This window comes from Olea europaea, unplaced genomic scaffold (genome assembly GCF_002742605.1).
Source record: "Olea europaea var. sylvestris unplaced genomic scaffold, O_europaea_v1 scaffold1435, whole genome shotgun sequence".
NCBI lineage: Eukaryota > Viridiplantae > Streptophyta > Magnoliopsida > Lamiales > Oleaceae > Olea > Olea europaea.
In genome coordinates, this window is record NW_019231887.1 from 47,936 (window position 1) to 71,092 (window position 23,157).

The 23,157-nt window shown below is 35.3% G+C and overlaps 2 protein-coding genes across 4 annotated transcripts; both read right to left on the minus strand.

Moving 5' to 3' along the window:
• Nucleotides 1–2,407: 2,407 nt before the first annotated feature.
• LOC111375980 lies at nt 2,408–6,865 on the minus strand. The gene is made up of 2 exons (XM_022998902.1): nt 6,143–6,865; nt 2,408–4,787 (listed from the first exon to the last, which is right to left on the minus strand). Exons 1-2 carry the CDS (start codon nt 6,770–6,772, stop codon nt 3,183–3,185), a joined length of 2,235 nt encoding a protein of 744 aa, XP_022854670.1. The 5' UTR covers nt 6,773–6,865; the 3' UTR covers nt 2,408–3,182.
• A 7,496-nt stretch (nt 6,866–14,361) lies between these two features.
• On the minus strand, nt 14,362–20,272 carry LOC111375981. Of its 3 annotated transcripts, none has more exons than XM_022998903.1 (3): nt 20,164–20,272; nt 17,223–17,868; nt 14,362–16,044 (listed from the first exon to the last, which is right to left on the minus strand). In XM_022998903.1, exons 1-3 carry the CDS (start codon nt 20,208–20,210, stop codon nt 14,464–14,466), a joined length of 2,274 nt encoding a protein of 757 aa, XP_022854671.1. In that variant the 5' UTR covers nt 20,211–20,272; the 3' UTR covers nt 14,362–14,463. The 3 variants fall into 3 exon arrangements, with proteins under 3 accessions (XP_022854671.1, XP_022854672.1, XP_022854673.1); XM_022998904.1 differs by having other exon boundaries at nt 20,169–20,259; XM_022998905.1 differs by lacking the exon at nt 20,164–20,272 and adding an exon at nt 19,919–20,122.
• Between the last annotated feature and the right edge of the window lie 2,885 nt (nt 20,273–23,157).

Below are 23,157 nucleotides of genomic sequence, written 5' to 3' on the forward strand. Positions count from 1 at the left end.
ATATATGATTTCTTGGTACCATGGTATCAGAATATTTGATCTCAAATAACTTAGAAATGTAGGCGAGAACACTTGCAGCAATGTCTAGAAAACAGTTTTGTAGTAAATTTCAAGAAACGTGATGACACTCCTCAGGGGCAGAGCCAGAAAATGATGTTAGGATGGGCTGAAACTTAAAATTTTTTTGGTGAACTCACGTCGAAATAAGCTAAATTCATGATATTCAAGACAAAGAGTGTACAACACTCAATAAAATAAAAGAACTCTAAATGTTTCACCATAAGATATCCCACTAATTCTTTTTTGTATTTTCTTACCAAATAAAAAAATCGACGATTACGTTAAAAAAATAAACTAACCAAACCATGATCGGAATAAGCTAATGATACGTATCCACCAATAAAAAATTAAGAAATTATTTAATGAATACTATTCTAAATAAATTTGACAATCAGTATTTTCAAACAAATAAAGCTTTGGTAGAAACATGCAATCAATTATATATCATTATATGTTATTGTTTCAAACTACTATTCGGTATGGACAACAATCTTCTATATCACTTCATTCCATAATGAGTAAGAAATCACATTTAAATGAAAGAGAAAGATCGACTAAGAATTATGAGGGTCTAAAGAAATTAAATTTAATTCATGTCCATAGTTTGCTCAGTTTCAAGAATATACCTATATATAGATTAATTTTTAAATAAATAAAGTTTAACAAAAATTATTTTTATTGACAAGATCAAATCTAAAACAAGTTATTTATTTTGGTTATAACATCTATTTTATGGTCAAAATAATTAATTTTTTCCTATAAGTATGAATAGGTAATATACGAAAACATATGTAGAAATAAAAAATTAATTACTTTTAAGCTTAGCAAAAAATATAGTGTGTAGTGTCTCTAATTATTCAAACAAGTGATTTTTAAATCTGATCAATACAAAGTTTCTATTATAAAATTCACTTAATTACCATAAGTAAATTTAGTCAAACACGCATTAAATAAAATGCATAATTTTAAAATAAGATATTCAAGTTTCTCAAATATCATGAAAATAGTATTTAATAATTATAGCCTCTTCTACAAGATTTGAGTAATTGAACATTGAGCTTGGGCTAGAATTCAAATCATAGTTGGGCTAACACAAATATTTGGACCAAAATTAAACAAACTCTTCATTATTTTCCAAATGGGTTGGGGGTTGGGCCCGGCTATAACCTATCCCAGCCCCCCACTACCTTCGCCCCGACGCTCCCCTTAAAACTATATTGTCCCTTACAAAATGAGTGCACAAGATCCAAATAAGCCACCAAGATACTATGGAATCAATAAAATATTTCATTAGGTTTATGCACTAATAACAACAAATCGAACACCAAGATGTACAACAATCTTAAATATATTAAAATATCACATGAAGGAAGAATCATTTTTTTGAACAATTTTAACCTCCCCTACAATTCAATTATTTTAATAATACCTTACTTTTCGTTTTTCAATATAGAATACATACAACAAAATTATTGTCATTTATAAAATTTGTGTTATTATTTCTCAATTCATTAACATTAACATTAATCTAGATTCAATGAATTTTCACTTGATGAATCTTGAATTATATGAACTTAGAGTTATTATAGATGAACTTATTTATATTCATGTATCTGAAAATTTTAACGAGTGTTTAAATTTACGTATTAACAATTAATTTTTATATATCAAATGTATAATAAAAAGATTACTCATTTAAAGTATTTCATCGTTACAAAAATTTGAATAATAAAAATTAAGTTGTGAGAGCACAATTTAAGTACAATTTTCTTCTCTTAAATTTCTATGCCAAATTTTATTTTCTTTAATTCATCAGAGACTCGTCAAATCCTCTAACAAATTGGTATCAACTATTACTTTTACATCATTTATAAATTATTTTAGAATAACGTGCAATGCACGTTCAACTTTGACTAGTCTGCATAAAATCTTTGTACTTCAATTCTACAGTATACCAAAGTACAAAAGTAAATGAACAAAATTGAAAACCAATGGAAAAATCAGAAAGCAAGTCATGTTTTTACCACGATCCATAATCACTTGACTTGCATATCCATCTTTGCTCCAACGTGCCAATTTCCAAAACCGGCATTATTTTTAAAATTCTCCAACAAGAAATGGAAGTTCATCAATGATTTGAGATAACTAGACTATCGACATGCTTGCTATGCATTACAAGCTAGTATAATAGACAATATTTGATTTTTAACTACTAAATAGTGCACATTACCCAACAAGCCATATATGCTTTGAAGAAGCAGAAATTGGAAATCGAAACTCAGATACACAGATACAAGAAAATTTCTCTTTTTCTTGATGCAGAAGTTGAACATAAAATCCAGAAGAAGGTAAAAAAAGGATTCAACAATTGACAATGTGCAATCACATTAGAAGTTTCACTACACCGTTCAACAAGGATTTGTTAGTAATCAATATTCATGATTAATGTGAGATCAATAACTTGAAAATATTTATACTTGTTTTGCACACCTTGTCCAAGAACATACTGATGAACTATTCCAAGCGCTGAACTCTTATGCCTTCCATAAACTTGGTATTAGCTTTCAATGATCTCTTTCTTTTATCAAGCTATGACTGGCATGCGCCTCCATTGATGACATTCTGGAAACTCTCAGAAGCAGGTGCAGGTATCAAACATTTGAGATGAAAATAGAGCATTTTTCCTTAGCATCATATTTGATAAGCTACTCGTCCCGATCAATTTTATCCATATTATGGCCTCTCTCTCTATTGAACCAAAAAGTATGTAGTAGTCGGATGAAACTAGTCTTCGTTTAACGAATTAACGAGAACCCAGCAACAAAGATGACTACAAGACATCCAATAATTTCAGCAAACCTTAGCAATACCTATAGCGAAAACACCATCCATGTTCCCTGAGATAATTTTGAAGACTCTCCAACAATCTCATTTTTAGCAATACGGCCTCCACCAGCATCTGCTTCCTTAACAGAATGTTTTTGATAATATTGAACAGTATTAGGAAGAAAAAGAACCTAAATCAATACCGATTTGATCTGAGCTCTTGGAACGTTGTTTATTATCATCTCTAGTACTAAATGTGCACTGACATTATAAGATAGAGTGTCATAGCTGTAGGATCATTCAGAGTATTCAAACTTACGGCTTTTCTCGTGCACCCACCGTGAAGGCATTGACACGTAGTTATCTAGAGAATCGACCTCCAAACTCTTCCTTTTCTGTTTTGAGCCTAGGAACCCATATGCAATGGCTTCCAACCCTTTCGTGCTAGGTTTGTTTCTCGTGCTCTGCCTCCGACCATCGACTACAAGCTGCTTCTCTGCAGGGACTCTAGCATTGTTGGCAACCAACATCCCAGACTGCTGAGTTCCTTTGGAGTGTAAGAATGACTTGTCAAAAGATGAATCAATAGAATTAGGCATCACTGTAAAAAACTCCTCCACGAAAGGGACCTGAGGAGAATTCAAACCAACCAATATCTCGGTCTCAGACTTCTCATTACACAGTTCGCTAGCTGAAAAGTTCTTACTAACATTTCTTTCACTGCTCTCCTCCAGGATGCCAGAGAAAGTATTGTTTGATGAAGAATTTAGGTATAGTTCAGTGACTGTACTGTTTTTTAAACCGGAGGATCCTTGTACATTCGAATTAGCATCCATGGAGATGTTTTCAGCATCATTTGTTGAATTTTGATCGCTGCCACCAGTAAAGTTCTGCTCATCAGCGATGGAAATCGAATGATTTAACTTGTTATTTTTCAGCCTCCGACTAAATTGGAATTTCATCGTCATCTTTGATTTCCAACTTGTGGAGGCAGTAGAGCTTCTGTCATAGTCATTTTCTACCGATGTACTCATAGGATCTGAAGCAGTAGGCAATTGCTTCTCGAAATTATCAGTTTCACAGTCTGCTGTGTCATTGCATGGTCTGCTCTCAGTTACATCTTCGAGCGGATCTGGAATTCTGTCTTTCTTGTTATAACATGCGGGCTCCATGCATTTACTTAAAGGTTCTGGAGGCAAAAATCTCAAATCTCTCACATTCATCCTTCCGCCTTCACGAAACAAACTGGTATCCACAACTGTAAATTTCATTAAATTTTGCCTGCAAGTAGAAATTGGTGTCTGGAGATAAGTATGGCATCTCTGATTTGATAAACCCTCCAAGTCCTGTTCTGTTTGTAGAGCTAACACATCGTCCTTCATCTTTGTGCTATCTTCTGCAGCTACATCATCAAACTCAAGGAGATGAGGCTCGGATGCAACCTTCTTCAAGACATCCTTAATGGAATCAAAATATTGAGTTCCTCTCACAAGTTTCCGGGAAAATTTTTTAACACCAGGTATAATGTATACCAAATAGTTTGGATCAGCATATGGAAGATTTCTAGGCTGCTCGGAGTGCCATCCTCCTGCTAAAAGACGGGGCCAAACAGCTTCCCAAAAAAGATCACTGGATCGAGCTTTGCTTAGCCGAAAATCACCCGTCAGAAACTTGATGATTTCACTTGAGGTAAGAGAGGAGCATTCTTTACCACTAGGTACTCCAGCACCAAGAGGTATGGAATGATTAGCTTTCGAAGGATCCATAGCAGTGCGGGTAAGGTCTTTGTTCCCTTTGCCAATTGCTATTGCTTCTACAAGCATGTTGGTGCCAACCATATTTCTCAGAGTGAATACATACTCTTCCAGTGAAAGTTTTCCTGCTGCAAATGTCATCGAAACCTGAAGCCGAAAATGTCATCGTAAAACTTGTTAGTTCCACCAGTGTAGTAGGTGAGACCACACACAAATAGAAAGAAATTCATCAATATACTTATTCGATAAATGTAAAGAAAGATAATTCAGCATTAGGGCAAGCTAGAAGTGGCAGGTACTGGGTACATGCACTCCATGAAATTTATAACTAGTGATACCCTGAGATATCAACAGCAGAGGCACCTTAGGACATATTCAGCAAGAAACATCAATGCTTTCAAGTTTAGTTATTGAAAATATATAACACTTTACAGCAATAAAACTCCATTTTTTAAATAAGATCAAAATAAATAAATCAATCAATCCATGTCAAGGCTGATAGTAATCTTATAGGCACATAATGAATTGCATCTTGAAGGTGTTGGGAAAACAGAAAAAGGATTACCAAATTTCATATTTTTTTAGTCCACTTCAAAGAATTATAAGAAACAAAACCCTTTAGAGCAAGCCCAATTTCATGAGGACAATAGTGCAAAAAAAAATATATATTCCTCTTAAGATTGGTCCAGATCACATCACTTAAGACATCTAGCATCTGCCAAACTACTCTAACTATTCAGCCTATTTTGTGAAAGATATCATGATTATTTTGACCATTATTTCGGAAAACAGAAAAAGGATTACCAAATTTTATATTTTTTAGTCTACTTCAAAGAATTATAAGAAACAAAACTCTTCAGAGCACTCCCAGTATCATGAGGACAATAGCGCAAAAAAATTATATTCCTCTTAAGATAGGTCCAGATCACATCACTTAAGACATCTAGCATCTACCAAATTACTCTCACTATTCAGCCTATTTTGTGAAAGATAACATGATTATTTGGACCATTATTTCAAATGCTCGACAATTACAACATCAAAGATCCAATGCCAATTGTTCGACAAGTGAAGACCCACCATATGACATCAATTGCTTGCAACTTGACAAAATCAGTGAAAGGGTCATATGACCATTTGAAATTAATGCAAAAGCATGACACCGTTTATCAAGTAGTATTTTTTTTCCTTAGGATGAAAATTGTTCCTACAACACAGTAACTTAATTGATTGCCTTAGTATTGTAATTTCTTACTTTTTTCATTTCTCTCTTCATATAAGTAAAATTCATGTCTGTATATATGCATATCCTCAGAAGTTTCATGATGCTCAACAACTTTGTGGCGCACAGCTTCTTAAGTCTCATAAATATACAAATAACAATGGGGAACAAGTATCAAAAGAGTTGATAATATTTTTCATATGATGCAACTATTGCAAACTGAAGACTTCCAAAGTCTCTGCTGTGGCAAATATAAAACAATCAAATTTCAAGAATATACCTCTGTCAACTGTTTCTGGCATTCTTCTGAGATGTGGCAAAACAAACGAGATAAGAGTTCCCGCTGCCTCCAACCCCTTAAAATCCTTTGTCCATGGACGTATCTTCTACTCTTGAGTTTTCGACTTTCTGACCAGGTTCGATAATCATTTGATCTATAGAACTTTCCATAATAGTATGCTAATATGTCTCCCATATCTCTACTCTCAACAAATTTTCTGGCCAGCAGAAGGTTTTTCCCAAAGAAGTACAAACCGAGGAGAAAGCCATCACGTTCAATTTTTGTCCAAGCTTTGGTTTGTGAACCGGCTTTTCTTCCGTGGGCTGTCACCAATGTGGCATCCATACTATCACAAGCAAATATAGGTTGATGATTTACTGGCCATCCACTTTCTTTGTCATTGTCTAATACAGCATGTGTTTTTGCATATGTATTATTTAACATAATTCTGGAATAATAATTTCTTATTTTAGGCTGCAAACTTTGACATCCCGGGATAAGTGATGGAACTTCGACCTGATATTCAACTCCAACTCTGATGAACATTTTAGGATCTCCAAATATATCATGTGCTTTTGAAGATAGTACGTCCGGGGAGCAATTAGCAGCGTCATTGAAGATACCATCCATGTTGTATTATATGATAAGCCTCTGCAAATAAAATGTAGAACTCTTGAGATTTAGGGTGCACATGATTCCTGCCCTTACGATAATATCAAGTTAAAGTGAGGCACTTCTTGAAAAAGTATACCATTATATTTAAAAGAGCAGAAAGAAGAAGTATTAGATATTTTACACAAGCTGGCACCAGCTGTCATTCTGTTATTTATATAGGCAGCTAGGCACTTTGTAAATACGGTTTTCATTTCCAGAAATAGAATACATATTTTCCCGCCTTTTCTCTCTTGATCCAATATGGTATCAGAGCACTTTTGGAATTTCTGATCAATCTTCCTCGTCTGCTGCAGAGATTGAATCAGATCTTGTCTTGCGGAGTTCAACCAGTAACTGATTCCTATTTTATTCTGGTCATTGATTCAACATCTTCATGGTGTCTGATGCTTTGACGAATTCGGACAGTTCAACATCTTCAGGTAGCAATTTAATCACTGAAGATGGATCAAGTCCGTATTATCTTCATCATACAGATAATCCAGGTCTCATCCTTGTCTCGCAACCATTAATTGGTGACAATTATGCATCTTGGAGCAGAAGTATGATGATAGCTCTATCTGTGAAGAACAAGTTAGGTTTCATCAATGGATCCATTCCGAAACCTGAGGGTAATGACAATCTCATCAATTCTTGGACTCTCAATAATAACATAGTTATATCTTGGATCCTTAATTCTGTGTCTAAGGAAATATCAGCGAGTGTCATATATTCTGCATCAGCCTATGAAATCTGGAAGGACCTTAAGGAAAGATTCCAACAGAAGAACGGACCACGTATCTTCCAGTTGAGGCGTGAATTGATGAATCATACACAAGGTCAACTGATTGTGGGAGTTTATTTCACCAAGTCGAAGACAATTTGGGAGGAGTTAAGTAATTATAGACCAGCTTCCTCATGTGGAAAGTGTACATGTGGGGGTAATAAGGCTTTGTCAGATCACTATCAAACTAAACACGTGATGTCATTCCTGATGGGGCTTCACTATTCATTTGCTCAAACACACAGCCAAATTCTGCTCATGGATCCAATACCTCCCATTAACAAGGTATTTGCCCTTGTCTCGCAAGAAGAACACCAAAGGACTCTGAATAACGTGACAGGGATGTCTGCTGGAAATAATCCTATGACTTTTTCTTTCAAAAATGACAATAATCGGTCCAATGACAATCCACATTTTGGAAAATCTCAGAAAAAGGAACGTCCAGCTTACTCATATTGTAGACTCAATGGTCACACAGTTGAGTACTGCAGCAGTTAATCAGGTCTCGGAATCATCTTCTGATCAACAAGGAAACATTGATGGATTTATGCAAACATTGAATCCCAATCAATACCAGCAGTTGATGGCTGTGTTAAACTCTCATCTGACATCAGCCAAAGCCAACATAGGAACTGATGTGAACCTATCACACACATCAGGTACCTGCTTCTCTGTCTCTAATCATCCTATCCTCCATTCCCCTAGATATTAGATAGTTGACTCTGGTGCTACAAACCATGTATGCTTTGATTTGTCTCTCTTCCATACCATAACTCCCATTCCAAATTCATTTATCACTCTTCCCAATAGCACCCGCATACATGTCAAATTTTCTGGAACAATTCATCTCTGACTTTGCATGATGTTCTTTATGTTCCACAATTCCACTTCAACTTGCTATCTGTAAGTTCAGTAACAAGAAATTCTTCCATCCATGTTAAATTTCTCATGAATCGTTGTGTTATCCAGGAAATGCCAACTTCGAAGATGATTGGCAAGGGTAACAAAGTGGCTGATCTTTATGTCATAGACACTGCTCATTTCTCAAATTCTTGTAATTCAATTCCAACTATTACTACCTGTAATTCTTCCTTTCCAATGATAAATAATGTGTCCTCACAAATATGGCACAATAGACTTGGTCATTTGTCGTTTAAACGCTTAGAAATGCTGAAGGACAACTTGTCATTTGATTGTAATAATCATAAAGACATTCATTGTCCCATTTGCCCATTGGCTAAACAAAGACGCCTTTCTTTCGTTTCCAACAACAATTTTTCTGAGAATGCCTTTGATTTGGTCCATTGTGACACATGGGGCCCATACCATACACCAACACGTGCTGGCTATCGTTATTTTCTGACTTTAGTCGATGATTGTACCAGATTTACATGGTTATTTCTCATGAAACAGAAATCTGATGTTAAATTCATAATTCCCAGATTTTTCTCCCTTATTGAAACACAATTTGGTAAGGTAATCAAAAGGTTTAAGTCTGATAATGCACCTGAACTACATTTCACAGATTTCTTCAATTCCAACGGTGTAATACACCAATTTTCATGTGTTGAGCGACCTGAACAAAACTCAGTAGTTGAAAGGAAGCATCACCACCTCCTTAGTGTAGCTAGAGCTCTTTTTTTTCAGTCTCATGTCCCTATAAAATTCTGGGGCGAATGTGTTCTTACAACTACCTATTTAATCAATCGAACTCCTTCACCCTTATTACATTGCCAATCTCCTTTTCAGCTTCTTTGCGGTAAGCCGGTGGATTACACCCGCCTCAAAGTTTTTGGTTGCCTATGTTATGCATCCACTTTACCTTCCACTCGAACAAAATTTCATCCCCGTGCTGTGGCATGTATATTTGTTGGTTACATGCCAGGAGTCAAAGGGTACAAACTCTATGATATACAATCCAAAAATTTTTTTGTCTCTCGTGATGTGATCTTCCATGAAACATTGTTTCCTTTCCAATCCATACCTCATCCTACTGAGATCACTGATCCTTTTCCAGACTTAGTTTTACCCATACCAGCCTCTAATGTGGCTGATCCCACTACTCCAATTGCTAATGATACTGCCATAATACATAATCCGACTCCAACACCTGACCATATTCCCAATTTAACTGATTCCACCACAATGCATAATCCAGTTATTTGAAGATATTCAAGGGTCATCAAAACTCCATCTTACTTAAGAGAATACCATTGCAACTTACTTCAACACAAATTTCATCCTGCACCTACCACTCCATATCCCTTGACCAATTATATTTCATATACATCCCTTTCACCTTCCCATAATGCTTACCTTCTCAACATATCTTCCAACTTTGAACCTCAATTTTATCATCAAGTTGTCCACTATCCACACTGGAGAGAAGCTATGGCTAATAAGTTGGATGCTATGGAGTCAAATAAAACATGGTCAATTCAACCTCTTCCTAAAGGCAAACATTCAATTGGATGCAAATGGATTTTTAAAGTAAAATACAAGTCTGATGGAAGTATTGAACGTTACAAGGCCCGGCTGGTTGCAAAGGGATATACTCAAAAAGAAGGTTTAGATTTTCTTGAAACTTTTTCTCCAGTTGCAAAGTTAGTCACAGTGAAAATGTTGCTTGCCATTGCTGCCAACAAAAATTGGCATCTCTTTCAATTGGATGTTAACAACGCTTTTTTAAATGGAGACTTGTTTGAAGAAGTATATATGGACCTGCCCTTAGGTTATACCACAGACAGGAAGATTAATAGTAAGGGGGAGAAACTTGTATGCCGCTTGCATAAATCAATCTATGGTTTAAAATAGGCCTCACGACAGTGGTTCTCAAAATTTTCCTAGGCTCTTGTTCTCCATGGCTTTACACAATCCAAATCTGATTATTCCCTATTTTCTAAGGGTGCAGGCTCCTCTTTTGTGGCCTTGCTAGTATATGTTGATGATATCGTCATCACAGGTCCTAATTTGGTTATCATTGATGAGTTAAAGAAGTTTCTTCATAGCCAATTTAAACTCAAAGATCATGGATCTTTAAAGTACTTCCTTGGTCTGGAGATTGCTCGATCATCTAAGGGTTTGTTTATCACCCAGCGTCATTACACGTTACAATTGCTTAAAGATTCAGGTTTTCTTGCCTGCAAACCAGCTTCTTTACCTATGGATCCTAAGATTAAACTTAGCTCGTTTGAAGGGGATCTAGTTCCTGATGCTTCTTTCTACAGACGGTTGGTTGGCCGTTTGTTGTACCTTACTCTATCTCGGCCTGAAATCACATTTGCAGTCCACAAACTAAGCCAGTTCGTCTCTTCTCCCAGACAACCACACTTATGCAGCACAGTATCTTCTACAATATTTGAAAGCCTCTCCGGGACAAGGTTTATTTTTCTCGTCCTCTTCTGATTTACAACTTAGAGCCTTTGTTGATGCTGATTGGGGCTCTTGTTTGGACTCTTGAAAATCTGTGACTGGGTTTTGCATATTCCTCGGTGACTCTATGATCTCTGGGAAAGCTAAGAAACAGACAACTGTTTCACGTTCATATGCAGAGGCTGAATACCGGGCACTTGCCTCAACAGCCAGTGAACTCATTTGGCTTCATCAATTGTTGATTGATTTTCATATTCCACATCCTGGACCGGCGGCTCTTTTTTGTGATAATCAAGCTGCGATATACATTGCCACCAATCCTACATTTCATGAGCGAACGAAACACATTGAAATAGATTGCCATTTTGTGTGGGATAAAGTTACAGATGGATTTCTCAAACTTCTTCCAGTTCGCACTAATCACCAACTAGCTGATGTCTTCACAAAAGCATTACCTGCAGCCTCTTTATTTCCTTTACTTTCCAAGATGGCGGTCCTTGACATTCACCGGCCATCTTGAGGGGGAGTATTAGATATTTTACACAAGCTGGCACCAGCTGTCATTCTGTTATTTATATGCCTGCTAGGCACTTTATAAATACGGTTTTCATTTCCAGAAATAGAATACATATTTTCCCGCCTTTTCTCTCTTGATCCAATAAGAAGCAATGACCTTAAAATATTCTAACATCAATTATAAAAAAATTTCCATAAAGAATTTCAAAGCAAAAAAAAAAAAAAAAAAAAAAAAAAAAAAAAAAAAAAAAAAAAGAAGCAATGACCTTAAAATATTCTAACATCAATTATAAAAAAATTTCCATAAAGAATTTCAAAGAAAAAAAAAACAAATGCTTGAATCATAAAAGAAATCATCTATTTTCTCCTGCATACAACTAAATTTTATTTGTTATAAACGGAACACGAGGAAGATGCGATGCAATCACTGAGAAGGTGCTAACACGAGATATTTATCTTTGAAGTTGATGTCCTGTCCACTTTTAAGAGTAGCATAATTCTGTAGAAACTATGCCCCAATAAGCATCTAGTGCTGAGTGTCGAGAAGATGTTTAGTAGGCCATGTCTTTTAAAATGTAGAGCTCATCTTCCAGAAACAATGTAAGTTTTCTTCTTCTAGATTTTAATGTATAAGATACTACTTCAAGGGAAACACCAACATACAATGACACCAAATAAGCCTTGTTTATGTCCGTAAGTCTTTAGAACAGGATAGAGGTTTTCGGCTCTATCAATTGACTGAAAACTCTTGCAGGATTTGGTCATTAACAAGCCTTATTCCCAATAAATTTGTAAAAAAATGAAATAAACATAACATAACTGAACTGCTAACGGCGAATTATCAGGTCCAAAAGCACCAATAAGTCATTAAATCTGATCCTTTATCTAGGACTTTTTTGAAAGAAATATAAACTGCACAAATTGAAATCACCTTTTAAAGCAGCAAAATTAGAGTTTATTACATACTATTACAGAAACTAAATTTGTACTCTGAATTTGAACATAATCAAAATTATTTATGCTGACCACTGAAAAAATGAAAAAAAAAAAAAAATTATCCCATGTACCTACTAAATTGAGAAATGGAAATAACCAAAAAATTCTTGCTCGCTGGATTTACCAAACTTTCACTAATAACATAACCCAAAATATGCAGAATTCTAGATTATCTTTAATATCTTCAGCAAAAAGCCACATTAATTCTGTAACCAAACCGAAAGTAAATTTCGACTTGCTAATTTTTTGATGCAGATAGAAAATGAAAAATTCGCATAAAACAGCAAGCAAAACTCTGAAAAAAAAAAAAAAAGAGAAGGAAAAATCAATCTTTTCTTTTCTGGCCATGTATCATGTATAGCTAATAACATAAACAATAAAAACATTCAAGAAAAATGGAACAACTGGCCATTGCACACCTTGCTTCTACTCATAATTCCCACCTTATCCCAAAAATTTATTCTTGAAAACCCATAAGAAGACAGGAGGGGTGTATTCACTGTGTGCACTGCTGACTACAGAACAAAGGCAATGAAAAATAAAGAAATAAATAAAAAATAAACCGTCATGACAGAAAAGTAAAAACATGTATCTGTACTAACTTTTGTACACCAACTTGAACGCGAAACCTGAGTGCAGATCAAAGTTGAACAGATGGGTCTTCGAGTTTATGCATCTATTGACTTCTCTTCGGAAATGATAATTGGAAAATAAAGTTTGTGCAAGAAAAAATAAGCACACATGCGAACTAATGAAAATACTATAACAGAAAAACGAAAAAAAACAAAAAACAAATCACGTGTAAAAGCATATCAAAAAGGCATGATGAATAAGGAGATATGTTCGCCTCACCTGCGCATGAAAGTAGAGTTTTTGAAGGGACTGGAGTTTCAAAGGCAGGAAATTTGAGTTGAACGTAGAGTGAGAAATGTATTTACTTTGCTGTTTAGAGGGGGTGGGTGACAATTTATGGATTATGGTATTTTTAACCTAAATATAAATAGATTTTTATTTACTGGCTAAGTTTTTTTTCTTTTATTTTTTTTAGTGGAGGTTAGGCTGTGCTATTTTTCTTCTGCCCCCACTCTCTACTGTCTTTCCTACATTTATAATAAAATGGTGAACTTAGTGTGGACGATTTATGTCAAACTTGATGTTAATGTAGCATAGTTGAAGTGTTAATAGAGGTTTTTAAGAAATTATTTTATAGTTTCGAACTTGTAATCAAATTCATTAGTTGTATATGAAACTCATTTATAGAACATAAGAAATTAAATTTAAAATCTTGATAATCTCTAATGAAATTCGTTGGTTTAATTTAATCTTTAATAACGATGTATAAGAAGTTCGATCAAATTAGTGACAGCACAAATAGAAATTTGTGAAATAATTTTAAATTTTATCACGTCACTGTGAGAAATCCATGATAAATAAAAGTAGATTTATCATAGTTGATGCCTTTTTTTTCTTCTTGAACATCTCATTCGAGTAACCATTCGAATATAAATTTATGGACAAAAATTTAGACTCGGCTACATTTTTAATCGGGCACAAAATGAAATTTATATCTTGCAAGAAAATAAAAATAAAATAAAATAAATGTGTACATATATAAATATAATGCAAGATGGTCATTTTGTTAAAATGTTATCTAGATTAAAGATGACAAAATTCTCCTCAATATAATTTATTTTTTATTTTTTATTTTTTATTAATCCATGTTGATAGGAAGAGTAGATTTCTTGGAGGAAGGGAAAACTCTCTCAAACTTTACAGATTTATAAAAATGAAATGAAGATTCAAAATTCGTGCAAAAAAGATATAATTTGGTAAAGCTTTTGAACATAAATGAATATATTATGAATAATTGACAATAAATTCAAAAAATATTACTTAAACATTAAAAGTGATCGACGCATATCATGAATATTATTTATTATCATGTCCAGTACATAATATACAGTACAGTTAATATGATAGTGTGTCATTCCTGAAGTATCATTCAGATTTCAGAGTATTCTATCTTTAAATTCTTCCCATGCACGCACCGTGAAGGCATTGACATGCAGTCATTTTGAGAAATGGCTTCCACACTCTTTCGTTTCTGTTTTGCTCCTATGAATCCACATGCAATGGCTTCCAACCCTTTCGCACTAGGTTTGTTTCTCGTGCTCTGCCTCCGACCAGGCTGCTTCCCTACAGGGATTCCAGCATTGTGTGTAACCAGCATCCCGGACTGCTGAGTACCTTCGGAGTGCAAGAATGACTTGTCGACAGAAGAATCAAACTCGTCCACAAGTAGGGAATCCATCAGCACCTGAGGAGAATTCAAGCCAATCAGTATCTCAGGATGGGACTTCACAGTAGACAGTTCGCTGCCTGGAAAGTGCGTATTAACATTTCTTTCACTGCTCTCCTCCGGGATGTCAGAGAAAGTACTGTTCGATGACGAATTTAGGTATGGTTCAGTGACTGGACTATTTTTCGAACCTGAGGATCCCTGTACATTTGAATTAGCATCCATGGAGATGTTTTCAGCATCATTTGTTGAATTTTTATTGCTGCCACCGGTGAAGTTCTGCTCATCAGCAATGGAAGCTGGCTGGTTTAACTTGTGATTTTTCAGCCTCCGACTAAATTGGAATCTTACCGTCGTCCTTGATTTCCAACTAGAGGAGGGAGTCGAGCTTCTGTCATGATGATTTTCTACTGCTATAGTTATAGGATCTGGAGCAGTAGGCAATTGCTTGTTGAAATTATCGGTTTCACAATCTGCTGTGTCATTGCACGGTCTGGTCTCAGTTGCATCTTCCAGTGGATCTGAAATTCTATTTTCCTTGCTAGAATGTGTTGGCTCCATGCGTGCACTTAAAGGGTCCGGAGGCAAAAATCTCAACTCTCTCAAGTTCATCCTTCCGCTTTCACGAAACAAACTGGTATCCACAACTGTAAATTTCATTGAATCTTGATTGCAAGTAGAAATTGAAGGCTGGAGATAAGAACGGCATTTCTGATTCTCCAACTCCTGTTCTGTCTGTAGAGTTAACATGTCTCCCTTCAACTTTGTGCTATCTTCTGTCGCTTCATTTTCAAACTCGAGGAGACGAGGCTCGGATGCAACCTTCTTCAAGACATCACAAATGGAATCAAAATATTGACTTCCTCTCACAAGTTTCCGGGAAAATTTTTTAACACCGGGTATGATGTAAACCAAAGAATAGTTTGGATCAGCATATACAAGACTCCTAGGCTTCTCGGAGTGCCATCCTCCTGCTAAAAGACGGGGCCAAACGGCTTCCCAGAAAAGGTCACCGGATCGAGCTTTGCTTAGCCAAAAATCACCCCTCAGAAACTTGACGATTTCACTCGAGGTAAGAGATGAGCATTCTTTGCCACTAGGTATTCCAGCAGGAAGAGTTATGGAATGATTAGTTTTCGAAGGCTCAATAGCAGTGCGGGTAAGGTCTTCCTCCCCTCTGCCTATTGCTATTGCTTCTACAAGCATGTTGGTGCCAACCACATTTCTCAAAGAGAATACATACTCTTCCAGTGAAAGTTTTCCTTCTGCAAATCTTGTCGAAACCTGCAACAGATCACATTCAGAGACCCGAAAATATTGTCAAAATTCTTGTTAGTACACCAATACGTATTGTCAATTTAAGATATGGTAACGCATCTCCCTTTAAGTGGAGGGAACCTTCTCTTTCTCTTTAAGTGAGAGTGGGATCAATCAGTGGAGAAAACTTTCAAGAGGAAGACAAAAAGAATACAACCCCATTTCACAGCAATACCACATTTTTTACAATACGATAAATAAAAAAACCCAGGACAGACATTCAAAACAGATAAGAGGAAGCTAGAATCCATGTCAAGGCTTATAGTAATCTTAAGTACATGTGTTGAATTTCAACTTGAAGGTGTTCGGAAAATAGAAAAAAGATACCAAATTTCATATATTTCAGTCCACTTCAAAGAAGGGTAAGAAACAAACTCTTCACAGCACGCCCGGCGTTCCCTATCTCCCTGAAATACCAGCCTAAAATAAATATTTGTTCTAGTCTTATGAGGATAATAGTGCTATACAATATAGTCCTCTGGTTTAGGCCCTTATGAGGAGCAATCGGTGACGCAATCATTTCAAACCTCGAACATCTGTAATCAGCATATATTACAATTTCAAGTTCTCAGAATGTATACCGAAAGAAGTGGATAAAATAGGTAAAAAATAATCATTTTCAAAAGTTCTTTCAAATGCACGGCAAGTACAACACCAAAGATTAAAAGCAGATTGCTCGACAATGAAGATCCACTGACACGAAATTTCTTTCAACTTGACAAGATCCACCAGACTCATAAGACCAAGTGAAGAGTAATGCTTATTTTGTTTCCTTCAGATCAAAATTATTCCTACCTAACACGGTGGCTTCATGGCTTGTCTTTGTACTGTTTATCCTATGTTGCATTACTCGCTTCATCTAAGCAAAATTCACGTCTTTGCATATATATATATATATATATATATATAAATTTCGGGCATGCAGCTTCTGAAATCTTATAAACTTACATGTAATATTGGGCTTATGTAACAAAAGAGTTAATATTATACGCAATTATAACGAAATGAAGACTTTTACATCTCTGCTTGGGAAATTAAAATTATTGAAGACCAAATTGTAATAAATAAATTTGGGCAGCCCTTCTTTAAAAATTTAAAATTTTAGATGAGATGGTTAAAAGAAAATTCAAAATGCAAGAATATACCTCTGTCAACCGTGTCTGGCATTCCTCTGAGACGTGGCAAAACAAACGAGATAAGAATTCCCGCTGCCTCCAACCTGCTAATATCCATTGTCCATGTACATACCGTCTGCTCTTCAGCTTTCGACTTTCTGACCACCTTTGATAATCACTTGATTTATAGAAGTTCCCGTAATAGTGTGCTAACATGTCACCCATGTCTTTTGTCTCAACAAATTTTCTCACCACCATAAGGTTTTTCCCAAAGAAGTACAAGCCAAGGAGAAAGCTATCACGTTCAATTGTTGTCCAAGCTTCGCTTTGTGAATTAACTTTTCTGCCCTGGGCTGAGACCAACTCGATATCCATGCTATCACCAGCCGACATGGGCTGATGATTTATTGACCCTCCAATTTCTTTTCCATTGTCCAACGCAGCATGCACTTTTGCATATTGTATATTTAATGTGATTTGGGGATAAGATTTTCTTGTTTCAAGCTGCAAATGATGACCGCCTGGGATAAGTGATGGAACATCGGCTTGATATTCAACTCCAACTTTAGGCAACATTTCAGGATCCCCAAATATATAATATAGTTTTGAAGATTGTATGGCAGGGGAGCTATTAGCAGACTCGTTGAAGATATCGTCCATATTGTGTACAAGTCCCCTGCATGTAAAATGTAGAACTTGTGAGTCAGGGAACACCTGTTTCCTACCCATATGATAATATACAAGCTAAATTCAGGTACTCCTTTACACCATTTTATTCCAAGATCTGAAAGAGCAGCTTGAACTATCAAATATTCCAACATAAAGTACAGAGCTTATATCGTAATGTAGAACTAGTTTTCCTGCATTAACTGAATATTAATTCTTATATGGAACTCATAAGCAATGCCTTGCAATTAGATAGAAGTGTATATTCAAGATATCCATCTCTGAACTTGAAGGTCGGCGTGCCCACTTATAAGGGTAGCATGAAAGAGAGCTCGTCTTCCAGAAACAATATAGTTCTCTTTCTTCGAGATTTTAATGATATACAATACTACTTCAAGAGATTTTATTATGTTTGCATTCCACGTAGTATAACTGGGATCGAAATGAGCTGACTAGACTAACTCTCATACACATCTATTTAGGCTGATCCGAGTAACTCACCACTGAAAGTATAAGCTGAGCCAAAAAGCCAATGTCGGCAGGTTGAGCAATTAACTGCTCCCAACTACTAAGGTGTCTACCTGAAAATTTAGGGAATGCAACAGGCTAAGTGACTAGGTATGTTTTTGACGGTCACAAAAGGGGCATGGCTTTGACCGTAAAACGGAAACATAGCCAGCCCCAACCACTCACTCTAGCTTCTATAAATACAATATACACACGAAGGATCAGGTAGTTCCATTTATTTAATTTAAGCCAAGACCATTATCTTCGTCAAAATATATATCCTAAACATCGAATGACCCTTCCCCTTCCTAGTGGCCAAGCAAACTCAAGATCAAGTGGTCATTGACGACCTTATTCCCAATAAATTTGTAAAACACGAAGACATAAACATACAACTTACTTAAATGCAACTACCTTATGGTAGGAATAGAATCTTCACTACTAATCGAAGTATGTACTAATGGTGTATGATCAGGTCCAAAAGCACTAAAAACATCACAGAACTGATCCCTTACTATTATTCACTTTTTTGAAAGAAACATTAACTGCACAAATTGAAAATACCTGCTTAAGCAGTCAAACTAGAGTTTATTAGACACTATAAAAGAAAATAAATTTCTATTATGCATTTGTAGATAAATCAATATTCTTTATTCTAACCCTCTAAAAAATGATAAAGAACCCATCCCTTATACCTACCAAATAGAGAAATGCAAATGAAAAAGCCTAAAAATAAAAATTGTTTGATAGATTATATGAAAAATGAAAACAGAAATAAAAAGATAATTCTTCCCTGCTAGATTGGTAAATTACCAAGCTCCAGCGAACAATATAACCCAAAATATATGTTGAATTATGGAATTTCATTAATAACATCGGCAAAACGACTAGAGTTTATTAGACACTATTACAGAAAATAAATTATATTCTGCATTTGTAGATAAATCAAAATTCTTTATTCTAACCCTCTAAAAAATGATAAAGAACCCATCCCTTGTACCTACCAAATAGAGAAATGCAAATGACAAAAACTATAAAAATAAAAATTGTTTGACAGATTATATGAAAAAAGAAAGCAGAATAAAAAATAATTCTTCCCTGCTGGATTGGTAAATTAACAAGCTCTAGCAAACAATATAACCCAAAATATATGTTGAATTATGGAATTTCATTAATAACATCAGCAAAAAGCCACATTAATTCTGTAACCAAACCAATAATCCGACTAGCTAATTTTTTCCGATGAACATAGAAAACTGAAGAACGCATAAACTAGCAAGCAGAATGGACCGAAAATCACATTTTCCGGGCCACGCATCATATATTTAAATAATATTATAAACAATAAAAAACATTCAAGAAAAATGGAACCACCAGCAATTGCACACACTACTTCTACTCATAATTCCCTTCTATCCCAAAAATTTATTCTTGAAAACCCACAAGACAAGAGGAGTTTATTCACTGTGTGCACTGCTGACTACAGAATAAAGACAATCAGAACCAAAAAAGGGGGTCTTGACAGAAAAATAAAAACATGTATATGTGCTAACTTGTGTACACCAACGTGAACGTGAAACCTTCGTGCAGATCAAAGTTGAACAGATGGGTTTTCGTATTTATGTTTTATCTAACTTTTCTTCAGTTATGAACCTTTGTACAGAACTTACAAGGGAGAAAAATAAAGTTTAAGAAAAAAATAAGCACCCATGTGAACGAATAAATATAATAGAACAAAAAAAAAATCATGTGTAACAAGCATGTCAGAAAGGCATGATGAAGGAGGAGATATATTCACCTCACCTTGGCAGGAAAGTTGAGTTCTTGAAGGGACTGGAGTTTCATGGGCAGGAAAGTTTGAGTCGAACGTAGAGTGAGAAGAAGTATTTATTTTGCTGTTTAGAGGGCGTGTGTGACAATTGATGAAATAAGGTATTTTTGTAGGGAAATACAAATAGAAATTTGTAAAATAGATTTAAATTTTATCGCGTCAAAACATAGGAAATTCACGATAAATTAAAGGGTATTTATCATATTCAATGATTTTATTTCTTCTTCAAATATCGTGTTCCGTTAACTCTTCAAACAAAATTTTATGAAGAAAAATATTAGGTTGATCTACATTTTTAATTAAAAGACTCAAATTAAAGTTTACCTCCTACGAAGAAAAAAAATCTTAATATGTCTATTTAATAATGCAAAATGATTGCAGTGCCATTTTGTTAAATTGTTATCTAGGTAATTAGGTAAAGTTGATAAGATTCTCATCAATATAATTTTTTTTAATCTATATTGATGAGGAAGAGTAGATGTTGAAAAATATAGGCAAATAATAGTGTGTGTGTGTATTTGGGCAGAGTAACGACGTTTCGATGATTTTGAATGATCGAGGCAAGAGTTCGACTCTTTCTTCTCAAAACGATAATGCCCCGCACTGGTATTGACGGTATTGTAGCACTCGTTTTCCAAAATACAACGACCTCGTCTTATAATAGTAGTACTCCAAATTACAAGACCCGACGAACCCGTAAAGTTTAGATCTCTCCACACACACTGAATGTAAAATGCACGAAAAATAATTTTTGAGGACTGAATTATAAAAGCAAAAATGATGCAGGGACAAAAGGATAATTTCGGGAGAGTAGAAAATCAATTCTGATTTTGGTATGAATTAAAATCAAGGTATGGGGCCTATATATAGATGTTGAAAGGTTATATCACAACAAACACAACTGTCGAAAAGTTGTGCCCAAAAGACATAAACAGTTTGGACAATTAACCGCCACTTGGACAGTCAATCGCCACAACCCGCCAAATTCTAGAAGCACCGCACCACGTGTCACACACATAAAAGTCGGGGAAAAAAATAATAACATAAAATATATTATTATTATAATAATCAAATAATATAATTCAAATGTTATTTTACAAAAAAAAATATATATCAGTTTGGCCCAAGCCCACAACCCGTGACCATGCCGTGCCGAGCTGGCCGATCGGACTGACTGCGGCGGCGGCGCGCGCGTGTGAGTTTTGACTTAACCAACTAGCATGTAGGTTCTCTCCCCCTCAAAGACTGTTGGTACCCCTTAGGGCCCAAACTCAAGTCCCAAACTTGAGCTATATAAGGTGGTTTATATTCTTCTAGTTTTCCTATGTAGGATTGGTATTTTTCAATTTTCCACGTATTTTATTTCAACATCAAGTGGGTATCTTTTGGCCTTAATTTCTCATTCACCCTAAATTGGTTTTTAGAAAATAAATATACCATATTAATCTACTCATGGAGTAGAACACATTCGGCTAAAGAAATCTTATATCCGATTAACGGGACCCACTAAATTAATTGGTCAAAAGTTGGTCAAACCAACTAATTAACCCAATTTATTCAACAATCCCCCACATGAATGAAAATTAATGCAATAGACTATGCAGACCCTATAGAGAGATCAGGCGGAATGTTATCGCATCTGGATAGGTACCTTATGGGTTTAAACCTTCCGTAGTAGAATACTATCGGATTTACTTGGCTAATCAGTGAACGCGGTGTCTTGAACTGTCAGCCGTTTTTGTAAAGCAAGACAATAGTATCAACACAATAACATTCCTAACATTTTCGAGTTCTCACTGTTGTGTTCATTTTGGTCCTGAACAACTCTTGAATTTCATAAGTGTTTTAGAGAATTCAAGCCTTTGAAACATTCTCATAGAAGCGGCCACACTTCACACTTGTATAGGTGATCTCCTATTAAGAGTACCTGCCATACTCCACTTAGGTAGTTCAAGATATAGGAATCATTAAAAGTAGAACTTAACCTAAAACTTTCTGCAGATAGCACTTCCTTATCATGGGAATGGATAGGAGTTAACTCCGAAGTGCTTATTGAATCTTCATAATTTAGTTGTCCCATTGAACCAAGATTTTGGGATCTCCAATCAACAAGGTTGGGTTACCATTACAAAGATTCTTATGTAATAGGCTTTAAGCCCATTCCCCTTGATAGACAGTATACTTGATCTTTTGGTAAGCCTTTGGTAAGCGAATCCGCAAGATTTTCTCTAGACTTTACATAATTTATGGAAATAACACCATTTGAGATCAACTGCTTAACTGTATTATGTCTTCGACGAATATGTCGAGACTTACCATTATACATACTACTTTGTGCTCTACCGATAGCCGACTGACTATCACAATGTATACTAATTGCAGGCACAGGCTTAGGCCAACATGGAATATCTTCTAAAAAATTTCGAAGCCATTCTGCTTCCTCTCCAACTTTATCTAAAGCTATGAATTCAGATTCCATTATGGATCGAGCTATATATATTTGTTTAGAGGATTTTCAAGATACAGTCGCACCACCAATGGTAAAAGCATACCCACTAGTGGATTTTGAGTCTTTTGTATTTGATATCCAATTAGCATCACTGTATCCTTCTAATACAGCTGGATATCTCGTATAATGTAATCCAACATTTGAGGTGTATCGTAGATATCTTAGAACCCTTACCAGTGCTTTCCAATGGTCATTATTTGAGTTACTTATATATCTATTAAGTTTGTTTACTGCATATGCAATGTCCGGATGAGTGCAGTTTGTAATGTACATTAGACTGCCTATTATCAGAGAATATTCTAATTGAGATACGGGCTCGCCCTTATGTTTGGCCAAATGTAGACTTAAATCTACTGGTGTTTTAACTGGACTTTCATCATACATATTAAACTTTTTAAGTACAGTCTCAATATAGTGAGATTGAGACATTACAAGTCCCTCAGATGTTTTAA

Excerpts from the sequence above, each read along its gene's own strand:
- LOC111375980 (XM_022998902.1), bottom strand. The coding sequence starts at position 6,772 with ATGGATGGTATCTTCAATGACGCTGCTAATTGCTCCCCGGACGTACTA. Across the intron at positions 4,788-6,142 it reads GCCAGAAACAGTTGACAGAG|GTTTCGATGACATTTGCAGC; the intron begins GTATATTCTTGA and ends TTTCGGCTTCAG.
- LOC111375981 (XM_022998903.1), bottom strand. The coding sequence starts at position 20,210 with ATGAAACTCCAGTCCCTTCAAGAACTCAACTTTCCTGCCAAGGTGAG. Across the intron at positions 17,869-20,163 it reads AACTTTCCTGCCAAGGTGAG|GGGACTTGTACACAATATGG; the intron begins GTGAATATATCT and ends TTTTACATGCAG. Across the intron at positions 16,045-17,222 it reads GCCAGACACGGTTGACAGAG|GTTTCGACAAGATTTGCAGA; the intron begins GTATATTCTTGC and ends GATCTGTTGCAG.